Genomic DNA, 22426 nt, shown 5'->3' on the forward strand with positions numbered 1-22426 from the left:
ACCCGCTGATCCACAGGCAGCAGCTTTCAAACCTGGACAACATGGATCTTCAGTACGTAAGGCTGTACCCTTACGTACTGGAGATCCATGGACTTAACTCGGACAGAATGATTTAATATAACTTTAAACGCCGCGTTTTAGGAGCTGTGTCAAGTGGTGGTGCTCTGCAATCAACTTATAACTTCACATTAGAGACAATCTGGCACCTAATGCCTGCACGCTGCCTTCATTGATATCTACTTAACTTTTATCTGCAATTGAATACTCAAGTGCAACCTAAATAAACCGGCCAATTACGATTTAAAATGAGCAAAAAAACACGTTTGTTGTATAGGAGCCCCACAAAATATTTATTTAATTTTGGTTTTTAGTATTTGTTGTTATAAAAAAAATATACCATCTGTGAAAATTCCAACTCTCTAACTATCACATACAGTCAGGTGACAGACGGACAGGGAGTTTGTTTCACCTCTTCTTCTTCCCAGCAAAAACACATAGGAAGTGGTGAAGACGGACGGATGGACAGAGGAGTGAAAAAAATAGGGTCCCGTTTTACCCTTGCGATACGGAACCCTAAAAACAAAATCGTGTAACGGGAGTACGGATTTTTTCAAAGAGGTTCAATAATAGTTTATGAAAGGCACAAAAGCAATTTAAGTATAAACAGAGCGAGTTCGAAGCCGGTCCTGACTGGCCTGCCCACGTGTGTGCAACACACACACACACACACACCAGCGGTCACTCGCACATATACTCACACACGTGTACACGTGACACGCACACACGCGCGCGGTATTTGCATACGCACCGACCTCATTACAGCGACTGGCGAAGTAGCCCCGGCATTAGCTCGCGATACAACCTCCTTACCCTCCGTGCGCTGTCGCTATACATATATACAGACCTTGTTATGTCCAAAAACAACGGCCTTTGTTGTCAAAACTTGCCCTGTACCTGTGCTCGCGAAGTAGTACGTACGTATTAAAAATATTTCAACGTTCTGAAAAAAACTAAAAACCCCATTTATATTTGATTTATAGACTTAAACTGTGTAACCATCATCTTCCATTACGGTTAATTTTATAAACTTAATAGTTTACAATAGAAGCCGTTTCAATTCGACGCGTAGCGGCTACGCACGTAGGCGCTTGTCACGTAGCTGCGTAGCACGCGTAGCGCGTAGCCAGTGTTTGTAGCATTACAACGTTCATAGAATAACGACGTGATCTAACCCTCATGTTCCACAAATTATTTGCATTATTGTTATAAAAGCACCCAAAAGTAAAATTCTTGTCCAAATATGTTTCATATTAGGTATGTTCGCTTAATCAGGAAATGTATTTCTTTTTAATTTATTACTTCACTAAAGTAAACAGGCTGCATTTATAACGCATCGCCAGTAGTAGAAGTTTACGAGTGCCGCACGCTACCGGCGCCGGACGCAGCCGGACGGCTCCGGACGGCATCGGACGGCATCGGACGGGCCGGACACATGAGGTCTAATACGAGTTTATACGAGTCGCCTCCGAGACGGTATCAGAATAATTATGCAGTTAATTCTCTGCGACACGTTTTTATACAAGCGAGGCGACGTGCTCAACATGTTTATATGTGTAATGCGACGTGGAGCGTGGCATCTGATGCGCCGGCTCCTGCAGGTGCTGCCGAGTGCTGCCGAGTGCTGCCGAGTGCTGCCGAGTGCTGCCGAGAGCTGCCGAGTGCTGCCGAGTGCTGCCGAGAGCTGCGGCGCTGGCGAGCGTGACGTCACGCGGCTGCTACACTCTGCCAGCAAATAAAACATTCATCAAGCGCCGGTTCGTTAGTCACAAAGCGTTGCCATCAAAAAGCAATGAAATTATAAGAGCGACGAACAAATTGGAAAACTATTATGTGTCCGTCAGCCTCGTTATTTACTGAGCAATTTGCCGAATGGAATTAACTCGGACGCGAGTTGCACAACCGCCCTCCAATTTGCCGCTCTCGGCTCTCGGCCGTCCAGCTACACGTTGACACAGAAAACCGTCACTCATGAATATTCGCGGCGCTCGCCCTTTTATCGTAGTGATTGTAACAAGCTATAAGATTAAATTATAAAAGCGCCGGCTCTCGGAACGAGCCCGCGCCGAGCGTGACGGGAATCCGGGATCGAGTCCCGGCGCCCGCCACACACAACTTACGAGAACCTCAATATTATAAGAATAATTCCTATAAAGCTGTCACTGTGCTCACTGTGGTCACCGCTATGAGGAGGTTTCCTTTTATTTCGTGCGGTAATTAATATGCGAGTCCCACAAGGCGTACGTCGCGTGCCGCCTCCATCTCCTCATGCTCCAGCTAACGCCCCCCCCTCCACCTTCCTCCTCCCCCTCACCCCGCCCTGCAGCCCACAGCTGACAACGGTTTTGGCCTATTTAGCATACACAGGTGTCAGGTGACCTTCAGATTATCCTATTCGCACAAATGTTTTACGTAAAGTTATAATCTGTGCACGTGGGGTCTGATAACAAATAAATGTAATAACACGTAGATACAGGATCTAATTGTTGGCTATTACATACCGTCCACTACAGTGCCCGTACCGTGTAACGACATACTTACATAGATACGTGCGCCCCACTGCGCACTGCTACGAACGATAAAAATTTTGCTCTGGCAGACAACAACAGTTTATCCAATATACCTAAATATTAGTCGTGACAGAAAACAACAACAATTGAAATGTATTAATGTATGAAATGAGTAGAAAAGCGCGGCGCTAACAATAAGCCGTATTTAGTTATTATGGCAGGCACTGTATGCGGTGCGAGGCGAGGCGCGCGGGACACTCCGCCGGCTTCAAGCACAAACACTATCTGTGTGCATCGTGCAGCGCGTCTCGCGAACCACATCAAAGGGTGCGCTTTCATTTGCAATCTGTCGCGTACACCCCGCGTCACTCGCTGCACACTGACGGCGCCGGTAACCAATGTTCTTAACTTATCAGTACACGCATTCTGTACATTGTACAAAATAACTCCACTTGAAACATCATTAGCAAATGCTAGGAGAACTGTTAAAGATCAACGTGGATAGTAGTAGTAGTCAATTGTCAACAGATTATTGAATCATGATGTGCATGTGAATCATGAACAATGTTACATGATGTGTTGTCGTCGGTGCATCTTGACAAGTGCTGCCGAGCCGCGACACGGGGGGGGAGCGTTTCATCCCATTAACGAGTTGTTGCGGTCACAGGATTATCTCAACATGACTGTAATTTTGAGTTTCAGATCGTCGTGATATGAACTTTCTTGAGCTCGAGTTCTTACAGTAACAATTTTATTTATGAAAAACTGCTTTCAGATAGTTTGCACTGAAGCAATTCACAAGTTGCTGCCGTTGTCCGGAGAACGGCTGGATTGTTCTCCATATTAGTATGGAGATCGTTCTTCACATAAAGTATAATAATGTAGTGGCAGTGCGCGTAATGAATGGCCCATTACCGCGATATATTATCTGTGGCAGGCGGCTCGTGACCTGCCTCACTAGCACACATTACCTGCTCACACCTCCACCTGACTGTCGCTTCACACTCGACACTCAATGCGAACTACACGTGAACTTCCCCACGACTGCTGCTTAAGCTACAAATATAACGTGCGAGTTGCTCGCAGAACATATTATCTGTTAACACTTAATGAGCTAGAGCCCGCTGGCGTACGCCGATAATGTTCTAATAAAGTAAAATTTATTATAAAGCTGCGTCAGACCTCCGACCATAGCCGCCTACTGAATTATACTTAAGATCATTACGATTTTAAGTACAATTCAGTAAAGTACTTTCATGTACGCTGTCGCAAATAAAAAAAAATATCTTTAAAAGTCTAGGTAGTTCGCTATTTGCATGGCTACTTATAAGACTTTGAGGATTAGGAAAGAGTAGGTAATAGAAAATGTCAAGTAAGTACAGCAGCAAGCTGATGAGCAAGTGATACGCGAACAAGTAATATATGAGTACAATCTGCTGCTGTAGTGAGTAGCGATGCGGGGCGGCGCGAGCGATGCGGGGCGGCGCGAGCGATGCGGGGCGACGCGAGCGATGCGGGGAGACGCAAGCAATGCGGGGCGGCGCGGTGCGGCGAGCGATAGACACATCGCGGGTATAATTGGCCGCAGATAGTATCGCGCCGACCATTTACTAAACTAATCACCCTTTTACGTAAATAGCCGCGCGCCTGATGCGCACTCCGCTCACTTTGTATTGTGTACACATAGCCAGCGCTATCAGATATGTGCCACTGCTCTAGATAACGCTAAAACTCGTTATGATTTTAATGATCAGCCAAGAATAGCTTTATTGTATCAACAAATTATATTAATCCCAAACATTATTGGTATGCAACGTCTCATAAATCGTGTAAGCTCTGAGTGGTGGTCGCTAAAACTATAAAACTGCTCGTCACTCGTCAGAGATCTGTAAGACGTTGCTGACGTGGCAACACCCCTCCCGCAGGCACCCCACCCCCGCGCTCTCCGGCGACCACATTCAATAACCCCCACTGAAAATATGTAAGAGCAGCAGAAACTGCCTCGTCCGCGGCTTTCGTGAATAATTGCCTTAAAATGTTTAGTTATTCACGATGTGAATTAATGTAAACTCAAAGGAAACGCTCTTAATGTGTTAAGCGTATGGAGTTGTATGGAGTTTCTAACCGGTTCTTCTCCATACAACCCACTGTTTGGAGTGATATAGTTGAGGGAGTGTTAGTGTACCGCGCGGCAGTTGCATGTGTCCTCACCTGATCACATGCTATAACCGTTATCTGTACTACAATATGTTTCTCTCGTAAAAACTTCGACTTAGTTACCACGTCGTTAGTCGGGATATCGCCTTCATTACCTTCGATTAGACAAAGTATGCGATGCCGCGCCCTCAAGCCCTAGAAATTGATCGACGCTAGTACCTAATATTTGTTTAGTAGTCAGTGGTACAGTCGCAACTAAATATATCTAATGAGTATATTGTGATCTCAGGAACGCGATAAGTTCCTCTTAGATGGATATAAGGTTCGGCTGCAGCTCGCCTCACCAGCCAAGTGATCCACCATTCTCATCAGTATTTTATGTGGAAGGACTACATGTTCCCTCAAACCAAATTCATATAGTCTGTAACTACTAATATACAATCTGTAACTAACTATATAGTAAACAAGCCGAGGTAATGATTAACTGAATAGAAGTCTACATAAGAAGTCCACCCAAGCCAAACTGAAATATTCCTGTCTATGTTTTCCACAAACTATACGAGCTCTCGACTAAAATTTTTATACAACGACCAAATTCAATAAGTTATCACAAGTTGGAATCTAGAGAAACTCTTTCATATTTACTAACTTATAAGAGAACGGAGCAAACTTAGGCGACGGCTCCCTGAATACATTTCGAAGAGCGTGTATATGTGTGTCACATACATACAGCGTTGGGTTAGTGTGTGTTATGTAGCGAGATGTCGAAAGTTGAACTCCGCGCGGCCCGAGAGAGTCTAGAAGCCGATTACGAGCGCGTACACTACCGCTGTCAAAAAATACGAATGTTTCAGTCCACATAAAGCGTTTGTTCCACAAAGTAAACATACAATGTGTTCACACAAGGCGACGCGCAAGCGAACAGGTGCTGTTTACTTAACTCGCGCGGGGCAGCCAGCAGTCCCACACTGCCGGACCGCGCCGGACCGCGCCGGATCGCACCGGATTGTGCGGCTTACGTCACCGCCGCGCCGAACATTGTCCGAGTGACAATAGTCCGTCTCTTTAGGATTTATTTTTTCTTTGCACTTTCACCATGGAATGAGTCGTGGTGGCCTAGTGGGCAAAGAACCAACCTCTCGAGTATGAAGGCGCGGGTTCGATTTCAGGTCAGGCAAGTACCAATACAACTTTTCTAAGTTTGTACTTATGTACTTTCTAAGTATATCTTAGACACCAATGACTGTGTTTCGGATGGCACGTTAAACTGTAGGTCCCGGCTGTCATTGAATATCCTTGGCAGTCGTTACTAGTAGTGAGATGCCAGTAAGTCTAACACTAGTCTAACCAAGGGGTATCGGGTTGCCCGGGTTACTGGGTTGAGGAGGTCAGATAGGCAGTCGCTTCTTGTAAAGCACTGGTACTCAGCTGAATCCGGTTAGACTGGAAGCCGACCCCAACATAGTTTGGGAAAAGGCTCGGAGGATGATATGACTTTCACCATGGAACTTCAAATCGGTACATACATATGTAGATGATGTGAATTCTTAACCTTTATAGTGTGAGTAAGCTTTCTGGTCTTGTTATTGTGTACTCACTTCAGGATGCCTGTGTAACCGTCATAGCTTGAATTGCGTTTTATTTAGTGAAATAGAAAGTTGGTCCCGTGCGGGGTAGTGTCGTGTCCTACTAACGAGCACAGATCGCATGCAAACTGTGACTAAGCTGAAACTGAACCTTAATTAGGCAAAGGTTTATAGTCACAAAACTAATATGAATATCATTCATATCGACGTATTAGTAAGTGACGAGTCAACGCCGTCGCCGTGTCGTGTCCGTGCCGTACACGTGCCGTATCGTACCGTGGCCGCGTCACCAGATGTATATAAACAAGGAACAAAGCAGTCTAGTGGGGCTCATTCGCGCCGTCCAATTTACACTATAGGTTTTTTACAGGCCATGAAAAAAAAACAGTTATTCTTGTTACGAACAACATGAGGTATCCCGGAATTTATGGTTCACTTTTTATATTTATGAAATCCGTCGCTCCGTCACGCCGCAGTGGCGCGCCGCCCGGCGCCGCTCGCTGCAGGCTCGCTGCCATCAATCTCTGTTCGCCATCGAGTCCTCCGCCGCAGGTCAATGTAACTATGAATAATTACAGTAATTAAGGCTAATGATCGCGCTCCGCACAATCATTTTTCTCGCAAGTTTAAATGAATTCCAACATGGCAGTCGCGATGCCGATGACGAGTAGCGTGACTACGTCGCCGGGTCATGCATCGCGTCGCTTCTATCAAGGATAAACGACCCAGAGACACTTCAACTAGACCCTGTGTCAGCCCTCGTATAATATACCTACCTTTACCCACGGATTTGCACTTGTGGTTTATGGCGTCACGGAACAATCTACAATAATTTTTAAAGTACAGGATGCACTAGCGGTGCTCGCCGGACCCGTTCGGATTGTGGTTTGTGAGCGCTCATGAAGCAGAGTTGGTAGACATCAATCAGGATGCACCCGCACCGGTAATGCGGCGTTGAGATGTTCACATGTTGCTAATAATGGACACAGTTCTGTTACAAGCGAACAAGTGCAGCTCAACAACACGGCGCGGTGAGACACAGCACGGCACGACGCGGCACGGCACGACGCGGCACGGCACGGCGCGGGCACGACGCCAGCCGATATCATTTTAATATTTAAACTTCGATTCAAATGGAAGTTAAAAAAATATCTCGCAATAAATTTTCCTCTTCAGGCGCATGAATAGTTCGCATCGCCGCGGGAAATTCACATTCGAACTGGAAAAGAAATATTGTAAAGAGAATCCGTTTTAGAGCGGTGCAACGTGAAAGCGGGTGTGTAGCGGAGTGCGGCGCGGGGCGGGAGGGGGGGGCACAGGCAGAGAGCGGGTTACGTAACCCGCACATTCGAGCCGTGTAAAACTCAACAATATGACGGAAATACATTTGTATCCGGTGCTGCAGCTACAACTTATATAAGTACACTTCCTCGGGCTCTCTCCTAATTTCTATTTAATTACTCGCCGCTCTCCGATGAATAATTCCCTTTATTGCCCTCTGGAGCGCTCACCGCCGTAACACTCACTTAAGCGCTCGTAAACTATTTGTGTTATTTGCAATTCGCTCACCGTCAATAAAATTAAACAATTTACTTTGAAAGAAACCGACAAGCTCAAGCTCACACAAATTATTATAACTCTTGCGCTGAGTCCAAATAACATTGTGATAAGGGCAGGAGGATGATGATGAGCTCGCATCGCGCCGCAGTGAGCGCTGCAGCTGTGACGCACACGAGTGTGTCACTGATGTAATCATCAGGAGTACACGTGTCATGTGAACACCTCGTCACTGCGCTAATATCAAACAAAATGCTCTGCAAACGATGCCGTGTGCTACTCGCTGTTCGTGCACTTTATTCAAATACTACTAAACGATTGCATACACGACATGCAGCCGATACGATACATTCATAACAACTCCTATTCAGTTAATACCTCTCGTACGTGCGACTACAAAAACTAATAAACAGCAAATCTCTCTCTCTCTCTTTAAATTATGAAAGTGTTTCTTTTTTGAAAACATAATGTCGAAAACCATACTTTATACACTATTTTCCATTAAATTAGACATTATTAGCCATAAAATAACAGTCGTAGTATTAATATACGCAATTGATTTCCGGCGAGAGCCTCCTCTCACCAGCCATTAAATATTTAACGTCTCCGCACCCGAGCAAAAACTGAGAGTCGGCTTAAAGCACTCGTCACGCCCCGCCCTGCCTTACAGTACCGCACCGCACCGCACCGCACCGCATCGCACCGCATCACGCCGTGCCGCACCGTACCGCGACGCCGTCACATCATCATCATTAAATGCTTTATATATTTAACTAGCCGTTTTCCCGCGGTTTCACCCGCGTCCCGTGGTGACTACTGTCCGTACCGGGATAAAATATAGCCTATGTTACTCGTGGATAATGTAGCTTTCGAATGGTGAAAGAATTTTTAAAAACTGTCCAGTAGTTTTTGAGCCTATTCATTACAACCAAACAAACAAACAAAGTTTTCCTCTTTATAATATTAGTATAGATAAGCCACGTGAATTGGATAATTAGTTAACTATTTGCCAGTTAATAAGTGATATGGGTGTTGCCTTGCTTGCTTTGACAATATAATCGGCTGGAGATAGTCACAATAGTAATACAGTAGGCGTACCGCGCTCCCGAGCACCTGCTATAATTCCATAATCCCGAGCTCAAATATTAATTTTAGGCGGTGTTTGCACTTTGCGATTGCAGAGGTCGAAGCGATGAAATAAAAAGCCATTATAGTATAACTAGGTGGAATATTTGTTTTGTTATAATGTCGGAGCGCCACGCTATGAATTTAATATCGCTCTCGAGCCGGCGAGTGATTTAGTGCGCTGTTGTGTGTTGCAAATTAAAGGGAACATTCTGTACAACGCGGCGCGGCCGAATGTGGCCGCGGCATGCGATCAGCGCCATCTTCCCTCCCCCTCCCCTCCCCGCGCACCGGCCCCCTCACTCGCCCTGCCCGAGTACTTACTAATCATATTTACAAACCCAACGGTGCATGTTTACTATACTGCTGAACGTGCTTATTTTTGTAGACATTTATTACATACCTACATTTTATGGTCGTCTTGCACCGCGTAGTGTACAGGAGTGAAGCAACGATATACATTGTGTATATTGTGATTGCAAGAAGATAATGTACACTATGACAAGCTGAGCTGAAGTGTGCGGTGAGCGTCGCGCCCGGGACGTCGCGGACACGCCGACTGTCGGCGCCGCGCCACTGATTGCGACTCTGATTGCAGCTGTAATTACACCCTCCTGGACCTGACCCCCACCGCCTCGCCGCTCCCCGCGAGCGGTCACAACCGCTCACTCACAGACTCTGCGCCTCGCTTACGTGACAACGACGACTGCATAGTTATTCACGAGAATCTAATACCTACAACATGCCACATCTTATAATGAAAATCATTTGAAACGAATCATACCACAATAAATGAACTCACGGTATTTAGAAGACTCTTTGATATTCTAAGTTTATAATGATCGTGATCCAAACAATTTCTCATCGACGAGGAAATGAAGGCGGCTCCATTTATACTAATTAATGATCATCAGAAATAATTAATTTACATAATTAACGAAGAATTAAGCGGGAATGTAAAATACTCGAACAAAATTGAAGTTGAAACGAATTTACATAACGATGGAATACATAATGTCACGTGGGAGACGACGGCGATGCGTAGCAGTGCTCGTAGCGGACACGCGTAGCAGTGCTAGTAGCGGACACGCGTAGCGGTGCTCGTAGCGGACACGCGTAGCGGTGCTCGTAGCGGACACGCGTAGCAGTGTTCGTAGCGGACACGCGTAGCGGTGCTCGTAGCGGACACGCGTAGCGGTGCTCGTAGCAGTGCTAGTAGCGGACACGCGTAGCAGTGCTAGTAGCGGACACGCGTAGCAGTGCTAGTAGCGGACACGCGTAGCGGTGCTCGTAGCGGACACGCGTAGCGGTGCTCGTAGCGGACACGCGTAGCACGTAGCACTTACAGATGCGTTGGGGCGTAACTTTTATGACGTAATCTATCTCATTCCAGTTGCGTAGTTCAACAATTACGTTCGGGTAGATTTACTTAAAATATAATGTAGTTCAGCGGCTTATTTACACCTACCCAATTCAATGTCAGGGTATTGGGAGGCTATTCTCCAGTACCTTGTAACATATCACATGGACTAGCACTCAGCACATCAGGTCTCAGGACACATGTGGTACAGCTTGGCAGCACGTGCCAGTGTTGTGTGGAGTGGGTGTTTGTGCGCAAACACAGCGCGTCGGCGTCATTAGAGGCGAGCGGCGAGTGTGCGCCGGGCAAACACCTGGCGCCGCTAATGGAGACCTCCCCCCCACCCCACCCCGCCCTGACTCCAGCGAGTACATGATCTGGTCACATCACGTTAGTTATTGCGCATCATGCAGTGCACTCAGACCGCGCCACTACACGAATTCCGACAGACATGCGCAACTACTCGTGTGTGAGAGAAGTGCGAGTGTCGCCGGAACTCGACGAGTGCAGTGATTTGCGATTTCATTTCGATGGTCAATATCCGGCGTAGACGGGTGGTGTCGATAAAAAGTAAATTTATTCCGGAATCCGAGGTCCCATTGCCACATCCTCACTAAAGAGCCAAGTGCGGCTGATGACACGCTGACCAACTATTTGCTCAGTAGGTATTCTACGACTAAAAATGGTATCACAAATAAATACATCCAGTACTTAATGTATTATTTAAGTTTATCACCTGCCGATTCCACTGTTGTTTACCTAAACCCGGTTACCCGGTTACCCGGGCAACCCAATACCCCTTATTACGACTGGTTTTCAGATTTACTGGCTTCTGACTACGACTGACAAAAATGATGTTCAATGACAGCCGGGGTATGATTCTAGTTGCAACACTTATGAGTTCTAGCGAGTTCGTCGGGGCAACGATCACTCGGTTCCCGGCGCGGTCGACAGTTGTGTGATGAGCATGTGTGTTGTCTGTAGTCTCTAATGTTATAATATGTACTTATGAGTATGTACAACGTGTTAAAAATGTCTTTAAAATTTAATAAATTATCATAGCCAAAAATGTAGAAAAGATAGATTGATGACCCCTTTCAGCTTTACCTACGAGTACCTTTGTAAAACCTTGTATATTTGAAGTATATGTGGTTTATCAGTTGTGTTAGCACCTATAACACAAGCTTTAGCTTACCTTGGGCTAACTGACCGTGTGTTAAAGTGTCGCAATAATAAAAAAACATACATGGCTAAATCACGCTGAGGAAAATAAAATATTGCTAGTAGAATCAGTTCATCATTTTGTAATTAATTAGATCTAGCGGTGTAATCCAACCAGGTGGGGGGAAGGACGCGGGGGGCTGAGGGGGCACTAACATAAAACTCGTTTTTATTAGTGCGCCCTTGCGCCCGATGTATCGAGAGTGGAACTGTAGGCGAGCGCACCGGACACAGGATACTTCCCTCTCCGCGTAGCAGCTTGCCAACGCTACGGCGTGGCGCGGCTCTATAATACTGTTATGCGTATCATTTAATGTATGCTTATGGAATAATGTGTGAATAGAACAGATCCTATTACCCCTGAGGCTATAGTTTTGGATACTCCTAACAATAAAGCTAGTGTAAAGCAGTGAATAAGAGTCGTTTTGTGTGTTTCAGTGCTGTCGTGCGGCGAGGCGGGCGCGGGGCCGCGGCTCGCCAAGCGCTACGTGGGGCTGTACACCGGGCCCTACTTCGACCCCTCGGCGCCCAACAACATCACCACGCAGCTCGGCACGCACGCCTACCTGCCCTGCAAGGTACGCCACTGTGTCCACCTGCCGTGTCTGCTGCTGACGTGATCGTACTGAGCGCGTGTCCGCCACGTTGCAGGTGCGCCAGCTGAGCAACAAGTCGGTGTCGTGGATCCGGCGCCGCGACGCGCACATCCTCACGGTGGACCGCTTCACCTTCATCGCCGACGAGCGCTTCCAGGCCTTCCTCGTCGAGGCGACCGACACCTGGACGCTGCAGGTGCACACTCGTACACACTGTCGCACTCGTTATATTCGTGTCATGTGAACATCGTGTAATGACGCCCCGTGTGTGCAGGTGAAATACGTGCAGGCGCGCGACGCCGGCGTCTACGAGTGCCAGGTCGGCACCGAGCCCAAGATGAGCCACTTCGTGCAGCTCAACGTTGTAGGTCAGTCAGATCAGCTCTAAGCTTCAGCGCTGCCCTGTAACTGAGCCTATTTGACAATATTGATAGAGTGTAATGGTAAACATTGGTGCTGTCGACAGTGCCAAAGATTGAGATCGTGGGCGAGTCGGACCTGTACGTGAAGGCGGGTACCACGGTGAGCCTGAAGTGCGTGATCACGCAGGCGCTGGAGGAGCCCGCCTACATCTTCTGGTACCACAACGACGAGCGCGTGCTCAACTACGACAAGAGCCTCGTCGAGATCCGCATGGAGCGCGTCGCCCCCGACACCACGGTACTGTGACGCACACGCTCGCACGCACGCACACATGTGCAGTGCAGTGTGTTGACAGCGGCGTCTGTTGCAGGTGGGCAACCTGATCATCTACAGTCCGCGGCGCGAGGACTCCGGCAACTACTCGTGCTCGCCCTCCAACCTCGACTCCGCCTCCGTCATGCTGCACGTGCTCAGCGGTCAGTACAATAGCCACGAACCCACTACTTCTCATGCCTACTCTAATTGTGTTTCATTTATCTGCCATGAAGGGTAGGAAGTAGACCGTCGCTTACTATCCTGTAGCAGTGTATATCGCGTATGATAATGAGTCGAATGGCAATGATGACGACAGGCGAGCAGCCGGCGGCGATGCAGCACGGCAACGCGGCGGCGCGCGCGCAGCCGGCGGCGGCGCTGGGGGCGCTGGGGGCGGGGCTGGGCGCGGCGCTGGCGCATGCGCAGTGGCCGCCGCGCCGCGCGCTGCTCAGGCTGCTGCTGCTCGCGGCACTCGCGCTGCTATTCCCGTCAGTAAACCATTCATATTTCTGTTTTATTCTTATACTTAGGCGAAATAATTTTAGGTAATGGTCACTGTGTAAGGTTTTAAAAATCCATAGATCAGAGATGTTATTTATTTACTTATTAAATATTATTTTAAAGTTGTATTTTATGGTTGCTATTTTATAATATCGGGTGTATCGTACCTGATCACATAAAATTAAATACGTTAACATACTGGTTCATATTATGTTGATTAGCACAAATAAAAAATATATTTCAAAGTAAAAAGAATAAAAATGTGCGAGAATTGGAACACTAGTCAGTCATTACAAACAACGGAAATTCACCCTTGAAAACTGACAGCTGTCAACTGATCAAAACATTCGATACTCCTAGCTTTATGTCTGCTTTACACATGAGGTTATAAATTATGAAAACGAAAAATGACTCCAGTGGCCAAACCACTGAATCGACTAGGTTAATTTTTTTACAATTCGCCATAGAATATCAAAAAGTATATGTGATTAGGTATTCACGACACACCCGGTATATAAGTTTCCATTTTTTTGCAATAAATTTAAAAAAACTCCTTGAAAAAGATATAGTATACTGTTGAGTTTGAATGTGTGCGTGACCGCCCAGAACGTTCTAGCTATTTGTTACATTGTTTAGTTGCAATACAGACCTCGTGTGCTACACCCGTCTTTCATTTCTTTCGCTAACTGTGAAGTCCAGAGCAGGCAAAATTGAACCTAATTAGTGTGCAAACATGGTCCATTACGAGCCACATTGAAGAAATATTATTATCAGCAACACGCCGCTCAGGACTGTCGTCGAACCGTTTTTTCTATATGAAGCTCATTAGCGAAACAAAGGAGCATCGACGGCTGTTATAGAAATCGTAGATATATTGTGTGAGGAACATTCGAGTTGTAAAATAACGAAGCAAACGTTTTAAAGACTGTTTACAACAAGTTATTAATATGGATGCCGTGGAACAAATAGTGGATATTTTACAGCACTGTTCGGATAACATTTCGAAGTCAAAGACAAACTTTAAGAAGACACCGAAAGCGAGACTTACTAAAGGTCATATAGAAGCAAGACTACAATGTTTAGAAGATTATTGGAACACGTACAGAAATAGTTATCAACAATTATTGAAAATTACTAAGAAAGAACAACGGAAAAGTATTAGCTATTTCACGGAAGATTCATACAGTCAGTGCGAAGAAATATATTTAGATGTGAAAACAGATATGACGGATACGCTACGGTTATTAGACAAGGAGAAAGGAGGAGACTCGAATCAGAATACATCATCATCGTCATCACAAAAAGACAGCGCGAGCAGCACAGAGGTTAAACTTCCGAGAATTAATTTACCTACATTTACGGCTTTAATATCGAACAATAAAACATTGAGTGACGTTCAAAAGTTGCATTATCTCAAGTCGTGTTTATCGGGTGAAGCGAGGAATACAATCAAGCACATTCCAGTGACAGAACAAAATTATAACAGTGCTTGGGAAACATTGAAGAATAGATACAGCCACAAGCGGCTTATAGTTAATGCAATATTAAAAAGGTTATTTACATTTAAAAAGATTAACACGCAATCGCCGGGACAGTTGAAAGTTTTAATTGATGGAACAAAGGAGTGTTTAAATAGTTTGGAGTCTTTGAACATTTCAACAACTTCCTGGGACCCCGTGATTATTCATATTACAGTGCAAAAGTTGGATTCTGATACACACAAAGAATGGGAATCGTATGTAAGTCGAGAATACCAAACTGATCTACCTACATTACAAAATATGATTACCTTTTTGGAAAATCAAATCCATACACTCGAGTTAACCTGTTCTACTTCTTCAAGCATGCAAAGAACACACAAGGAGCGTGTATTTCATACATCAGCCGTAACTGTAACTTGTAAACTATGTAATGGTCAACATCTTCTATGCCACTGTAAAGAATTTGTGAAACTTGACTCGGATAAGAAACATGAGGTTATTAAAAACAATCGATGCTACAACTGCTTATCATCAGGCCATCCAGTGTATTATTGTAAACAGAAGACTTCTTGTAGGATTTGTGGACGGCGCCACCATTCACTTCTTCATCAGAATAAGAAGGGAGAAGATTCTCAGGATACAGAGAAGAATAACAACACACCTGAAATCTCCTCAATGTATGCGCATAATAACATACAAGAAAATCTTCCGGATGAGTCAATCGTAGTGAACTTTGCATGTAAGCAGAGAAGAGCGTTACTAGCCACAGCGTTAGTTCTTGTTAAGAGTGAATGTGGTCGTGAGACTACGTTACGAGCATTAATCGATCCTGGATCACAAGCATCATTTATTAGTGAGAATGCAACTCAATTGATTCGACTCAAGAAAACTCCGGTACGAGGTTCTATTACAGGAGTAGGATCCATGACAACAGCGGTGCGTTATGTGGTGCAGTTGGAGATCTCTTCAAGATGTGATAAACAATTCAATCTCCCTCTGCGAGCATATGTTTTAAAATCACACATAACGTCGAAGCTGCCTAATTCAACAATTGAACCCAAAGCAAACTGGTCACCCCTGGAAGGGTTAACGTTGGCTGATCCACAATACTACAAGACCAACAAGGTCGATCTATTGCTTGGTATTGATGTATATACAGAGATTGTGAAGAATAATTTAGTAAAGGGTCCACCAGGTACACCTTCCGCTCAAGAAACAAGTTTGGGTTGGATATTGTTCGGTAACCTTTCAGAACACCAACATGCCAACAATGACGTATTAGTCATGCATCAACAAGTAGATATAAATATGGATAATCTTCTAAAAAACCTTTGGAGCATTGATGATACGACAACCCGTAAACATACCGTTGATGAACGCACGTGTGAAGATATTTACGAAACCACGCATACTAGAGATTCAACCGGAAGATACATCGTAAAATTACCTTTTAAAATATCACCACATGAAATAGGATCCACAAGAGATATAGCACTCAAGAGATTAGAACAATTAGAAAGAAGATTAGAAAACAAACCACAGTTAAAAGAAGACTATTGTAAAGTTATGGAAGAATATATACAAATGAATCACATGGAAAAAGTTCCTGAAGAAGAGAAGAATAATTTGTCAATTTACCTACCACATCACGCAGTGATTAGAGCAGACAGTGAAACCACAAAAGTCAGAATTGTTTTTGATGCGTCTTGCAAGAGCTCAAAGAATAATTCACTCAATGATTTACTGTTTGTGGGGCCACAACTTCAAGAAGATTTACGAAGCCTAATTATGAGATGTCGAATGAAGAGAATCTGCTTCATAGCAGATATACATAAAATGTACCGTATGATACTCGTCACAAAAGAAGATACAAATTATCAGCGAGTATTATGGAGACGAGATCCCACTCAGAAGATAGAGGACTACCGCATGCTTAGAGTCACGTTTGGTACAGCATCGGCGCCGTACCTTGCAATCAAAACAATAAAACAATTATCTATTGATGAAGGACATGAATATCCAATAGGAGCCAAAATACTAGCAGAAGACTTCTACGTCGACGACTGCGTCAGCTCACATAATACTGTACAAGAAGCCATAAATGCAAGCCAAGAGTTAAACAAGTTATTAGCATGTGGAGGATTTACCTTACAAAAGTGGGCATCAAATAGCAAAGAATTCATAGATTCAATTCCACCATCGCTGAGAAGTGCAAGTGTGGATACCAACGAGAGCATAGTTAAGACATTGGGCTTAACTTGGAACATGAAAACCGATTCGTTTCACTATCAAATCAAGTTACCACAACCTAAATCAGACTTGATCACTAAAAGAAATATTCTGGCGGACTTCCAACGCTTATTTGATCCATTAGGATGGATATCGCCAGCTATAATTCCTGCTAAAATTTTAATTCAAAATATTTGGAAAGAGAGACTTGATTGGGACGAAGAAGTTAAGGATACACATAAAGAAGAATGGAACAAAATTAGAGAAAGATTCAATAAGTTACCGGAAATAGAAATAAAACGATGGATACATACCGAGACAGAGAGTGATAAAATAAGTTTACATGGTTATTGTGATGCGTCAACTAAAGCCTACTGTGCAGTAGTATATTACCGAGTACAAAAGGAGAGTGGAGAAATCAAAACTGGAATTATCGCGTCACGCACTAAAGTAGCACCAGTTAAAACCATATCTCTCCCGCGCCTTGAACTCTGTGGAGCGGTGCTTTTAGCCAAACTCTTAACGCAAGTGAAACAAGCTATGAGATTGCATGATAAAGAAGCATACGCCTGGACAGATTCCACAGTAGTTTTAGCATGGCTTGCAGGAGATCCAAATCGATGGAAACAATTCGTTAGCAATCGGGTCGTTGAAATCTTGGATAATGTTGCTAATTCTCAGTGGTTTCATGTTAAATCAAAGGATAATCCAGCAGATATTGGTTCCAGGGGGATTTATGTTGACAATTTAGTTAATAATAAATTATGGTGGGAAGGGCCAGAATGGCTTAAAGATAAAAACCTAAGACTTAAGAAAACAGACACTCAACCTACAGAATTGGAAATGAAACAAATATCAGTTAATTTTAAAATGCTAAGTATGAAATTTGAAGACTTTGATACATTGCAAGAACTTTTGAAAACAATAATTTACAGTTTAAGATTTTTAAGACATAAGAAGAACTCTGAGAACCTAGATAAACCAACGACAACTGATGAGATAGAAGAAGCATTAATAAAATGTATAAAAATAGCTCAAGGCGAAGAATTTTCATCCGAAATTGAGAGTTTACAGAAAGGACGGAACGTGAACAAAAGTAGTTGTTTGAAAACGTTAAATCCCTACCTAGACGATCAAGAGATTCTTAGGGTGGGCGGAAGATTACGCAACGCCGATATAAGTGCTGATCAAAAACATCCAATCATCTTAGGCACGAAGAACCAACTTTCAACCCTTATCGTAGCGGATGCACATAAAAGGACATTGCATGGAGGCATTCAATTAATGCTCACGTACATCAGATCAAAATACTGGATAGTACGAGTGAAAAATATTATAAAGGCGCATATACACAAGTGTATTGTATGTGCTCGTCACAAGGCGATGACGAGAAATCAGCTCATGGGTGACCTTCCCGAAGTTCGCATCACTCCGGCTCGTCCGTTTCTTAACAGCGGCATAGATTTTGCTGGCCCTATCCAAGTATTAATGTCAAAGGGTAGAGGAGCAAAGCCTCGCAAAGCCTACATAGCCATATTCGTTTGCATGGCCACAAAAGCCATACATTTAGAGTTGGTGGGAGATCTGACGTCTGAAGCATTTATCGGAGCATTCCAGAGATTTGTGGCTCGAAAGGGAAGGTGCGCTCATATCTGGAGCGATCAAGGAAGGAATTTTGTAGGCGCTAACAAAGAATTACAAGCAGCATGGAAAGAAGCTAATCTCAACTTACCTGGTCATCTAGCAGATGCTCTTGCAGCAGACGGCACGCAGTGGCATTTTATACCACCGTACAGCCCGAACTTCGGTGGATTATGGGAAGCTGCCGTCAAATCTACCAAGTTCCACCTAAAAAGAATTTTAGATACTTACCTGACTTACGAAGAATTGATGACAGTGTTGTGCCAAATCGAGGCATGCCTGAATTCACGCCCGTTGATCCCTGTGGATTCTGCTGACACTGAAATAGAAGTGTTAACACCCGGACACTTTCTGATAGGCGAAGCTCCTGTGACAATACCTAATCCAGACCTAAGCAAAGTCAACATCAACTATTTATCCAGATGGCAATTCTGTCAACGCCTGGTAGCTAATTTCTGGCGTCGCTGGCAGAGTGAGTATCTAACACGACTTCAATCACGACCAAAGTGGATGAAGAAGCAAAAGGAATATGAAATCGGAGATGTTGTACTCTTGAAGGACGACCAATTGCCACCTTCAAAATGGGCTCTAGGAAGAATAACAGCTAAACATCCAGGAGAAGACGGTCTCACCCGAGTTTATAGCATTAAATTCCGCAACAACATCATTCAGAGATCTATTTCAAAAATTTGTCCTTTGCCTATCAATTATGACTGAGTTTAACTGTAACTGTAACTATGACTAAGTATTGAGTGTTATTTAGTTCAAAGTTAATTTGTTTGTTAGTTCATTTCTATAGCTATCTAGTTAAATTTGTTTGAGTCATTCTTTAACTTAATTTAATAGTATTAAGTGAAAAGTGTTTCTTTTTATACAGTCCACACATTTTGTTTGATTTAGTTTATTAGGAATTTAAGTACTTACTTTGTTTGTTTAGTAAAAGACTAGGTCTTTTGGTGGGCGGCATGTTGAGTTTGAATGTGTGCGTGACCGCCCAGAACGTTCTAGCTATTTGTTACATTGTTTAGTTGCAATACAGACCTCGTGTGCTACACCCGTCTTTCATTTCTTTCGCTAACTGTGAAGTCCAGAGCAGGCAAAATTGAACCTAATTAGTGTGCAAACATATACCTAAATCATATGATGTCAAAAAATATTTTCATATAAAATTCAAGTTTTAAGCATTAATTTATATCTCAGATGAATTATAATTAATTTTCAAGATGTAAATTATTACTACTCCCTCACATCAATTCACCGTGAAATTGCGAATTAAAAAAAGAAAAGGTCAGTTTAAGAGGAATTTCTGAAGGACTCTCTTCCTACCGTACTATAGAAGTCTGAATGTTTATAATATCATCGTCTACCTATCCTTTTGCTAACTATGTTGGCGTCGGCTTAGTCTAACCGGATGCAGTTGAGATGCAGTGTCAGCCTCTCTGACGTCCACAACTATCTCTTAGTACCGACCCGTAACGACTTCCAAGGATTTATTAAAATGACAGGCTTTCAAATGACAAGATGGGTCACTCATCCACGAACCAATCACGTCTGAATGTTTACATCTTATTTTTTTAGTTTATTAAACAAACTATTCAATTCTCGTAAATAATCCTGTCTAGTACAGCGTGTGTCTAGTAGTAGTGATTGTTCTGATGGCGTGTGTTGCAGGGTGCTATGCCACGACGAGGACGACGGCAAATAGCGTCGCGCGGGGCCTGCGCCGCCCGCGTGATGTGCGGACACAGTGTGTGTGTGTGCGTGAGTGAGAGTGTGTGCGCGGGCGAGGGCCCCACGTCCAGCAACACGCCGCATGCGATGCGGAGTGCTTAAGTTAATGTATTGTAAAAATTTCAGATGTATTACTTAGATAATGGAACGGTCTGTCGTACGCGTTGTGATATGAACGATATGTGAGAAGATTCATTAAATTACGACGAAATTCGTATCGGTACCTACCTACTAAAGTTTATATTATGGGAAACAAACTATGTACATAGGCTGACGACGCGAGCGGGGCGGCGCCTCGCTGCTGGCTGCCGCTCGCGAGTCTTTCACATTTGTAAAATTGTACATAATTATTATAAACTATTACATTAATTATAATATTGATAGAAACATTGAATGATGTAATGCGCGGCGGCGGCGCACGGCGCGTGTCCGACACAGGCGGGATCTCTCGGCTCAATTCAGAACTGACGCATTCTACAATATTACCTCATTATATCTCAGCTACACACTAGTTACTTGTATTACGTGTTTTATGAGCCTAAAGAGCCTCAATTTTGTTTAATTCGGTATAGTGTTTTGACTTAACTAATAAACATCTCTTTATAATAAACTGACACAAGTATGACTGTGTCAAATGAAGAATGAAGTAGTGTGTCGTGTGCCTGTGTGCCGGCACGCGCGGTGCGAGGCTGCTCTAGCGACAGCGAGCTCGCCTCACAGCTGCTCAATAGTACAACACTGCAAGGAATTGTATCATAATCCGTGAATTGTTTTGAATTGTCTACACTCAACTACGATGTATTATACATATTATAATGACATTGTGAGGAGCCGCGGGCGGAGCGTGACGTCACGCGCTATGCGCCGCCGCCGGCGCCGCTCGCGTCTCTCGACTCCTTGTTACTTTCAGTGAACGTATGTCGTCGAACAGTGGTTCCGAGTTAAATAAGTTTGGTTCGTTAACACTGTTACTGCCTCACTTGTAAATATACTAATGTAAGTAATACAAAATAAAGATGAAATCGTTGAAACATTGTTGGCAGTGTTATTGCGAGACATTCTCGTACTCCCCGCGGCTAATAATGACAAGCAGGTACATCGGTACAAGCACAAAAGTAAGAGCAATGAGGCCCATATTTAACGGTAACATAAACTTCAGCATTCTTGAAAAAAAACCGGCCAAGTGCGAGTCGGACTCGCGCACCGAGGGTTCCGTACAAATCCTGTATAGATAAAAAGTGAGTCTCGCGCCAACCGCAACTTTCCACATAGATAGGTTTGACTGCCATTGTGATCGATAGCAAAGATCAGATATAGTTATGGGAACTCCTTTACAATTTATAACGTAACCTTGTGTTGGAGCTTATTTTATTTTAGGTGATGAGAATTCAGTACTAATGGGATCTTTTAATTTTGAGGGATTAAACATCTAACGAGCCCCAGTTTCAGGTTTTTTTCGAAACTGCCTGACGACTTGTAACTGTCGAATTGTAACAACGACTGCAAGAGAGTAGGATTCGGGGCTGCTGGCTTTACGTTTCTAGAGCCTTGACAAAAGTGTAATTCTGTCCCTTTCTTTGTTTTATAAAGTCGGCTTTATTTTATTTTGTAGCATTTTACAAACAACTCCAACTTCAAACATATAAAAAAGCAACAAGAAAACAAAAGCTAGAAATAAATTAAAAAGATGATAGGTGCATCGGTCTAGAAGTCGGTGTCTAGAGGATGCATCTATATTTATTTAACCACCGAGATCTAGACCGATCTTGTTGTTTTTAGAAGTTGTTTTTTTTTTTTGTAAAAAGTTTTTATTTTTAACTTTTGTGAAAAATTCTTGTCAATACGAATAATATAAGCCCAAACACGACGTTACTAAATCATACCGTTGAGGAGTTCTCTCGACTTTCTCACGTCTCCATTATCAGGTAAGCTCTAAACATTCACTGTTTGATAGTATTACCAGACATACATCTGAGAATCAAGTTTTAATCCTATG

General features: G+C 43.8%; 1 protein-coding gene across 4 annotated transcripts in view; it reads left to right on the forward strand.

The window, feature by feature from the left end:
- The window catches only part of LOC110379559 (lachesin), a 190100-nt gene extending 168635 nt beyond the window's left edge, over window positions 1–21465 (forward strand). For all 4 annotated transcript variants that reach the window (XM_064038747.1, XM_064038746.1, XM_064038745.1 and 1 more), the window contains exons 3-9: window positions 12012–12151; window positions 12225–12365; window positions 12444–12537; window positions 12636–12829; window positions 12903–13008; window positions 13164–13335; window positions 20371–21465. In XM_064038747.1, coding sequence (XP_063894817.1) covers window positions 12012–12151; window positions 12225–12365; window positions 12444–12537; window positions 12636–12829; window positions 12903–13008; window positions 13164–13335; window positions 20371–20404 — 881 coding nt within the window. In that variant the 3' untranslated portion in view covers window positions 20405–21465. The remainder of the gene's footprint in view (window positions 1–12011; window positions 12152–12224; window positions 12366–12443; window positions 12538–12635; window positions 12830–12902; window positions 13009–13163; window positions 13336–20370) is intronic.
- The last annotated feature ends 961 nt before the right edge of the window (window positions 21466–22426 follow it).

The sequence above is a fragment of the Helicoverpa armigera genome, chromosome 17, assembly GCF_030705265.1.
Source record: "Helicoverpa armigera isolate CAAS_96S chromosome 17, ASM3070526v1, whole genome shotgun sequence".
Taxonomy (NCBI): Eukaryota; Metazoa; Arthropoda; class Insecta; order Lepidoptera; family Noctuidae; genus Helicoverpa; species Helicoverpa armigera.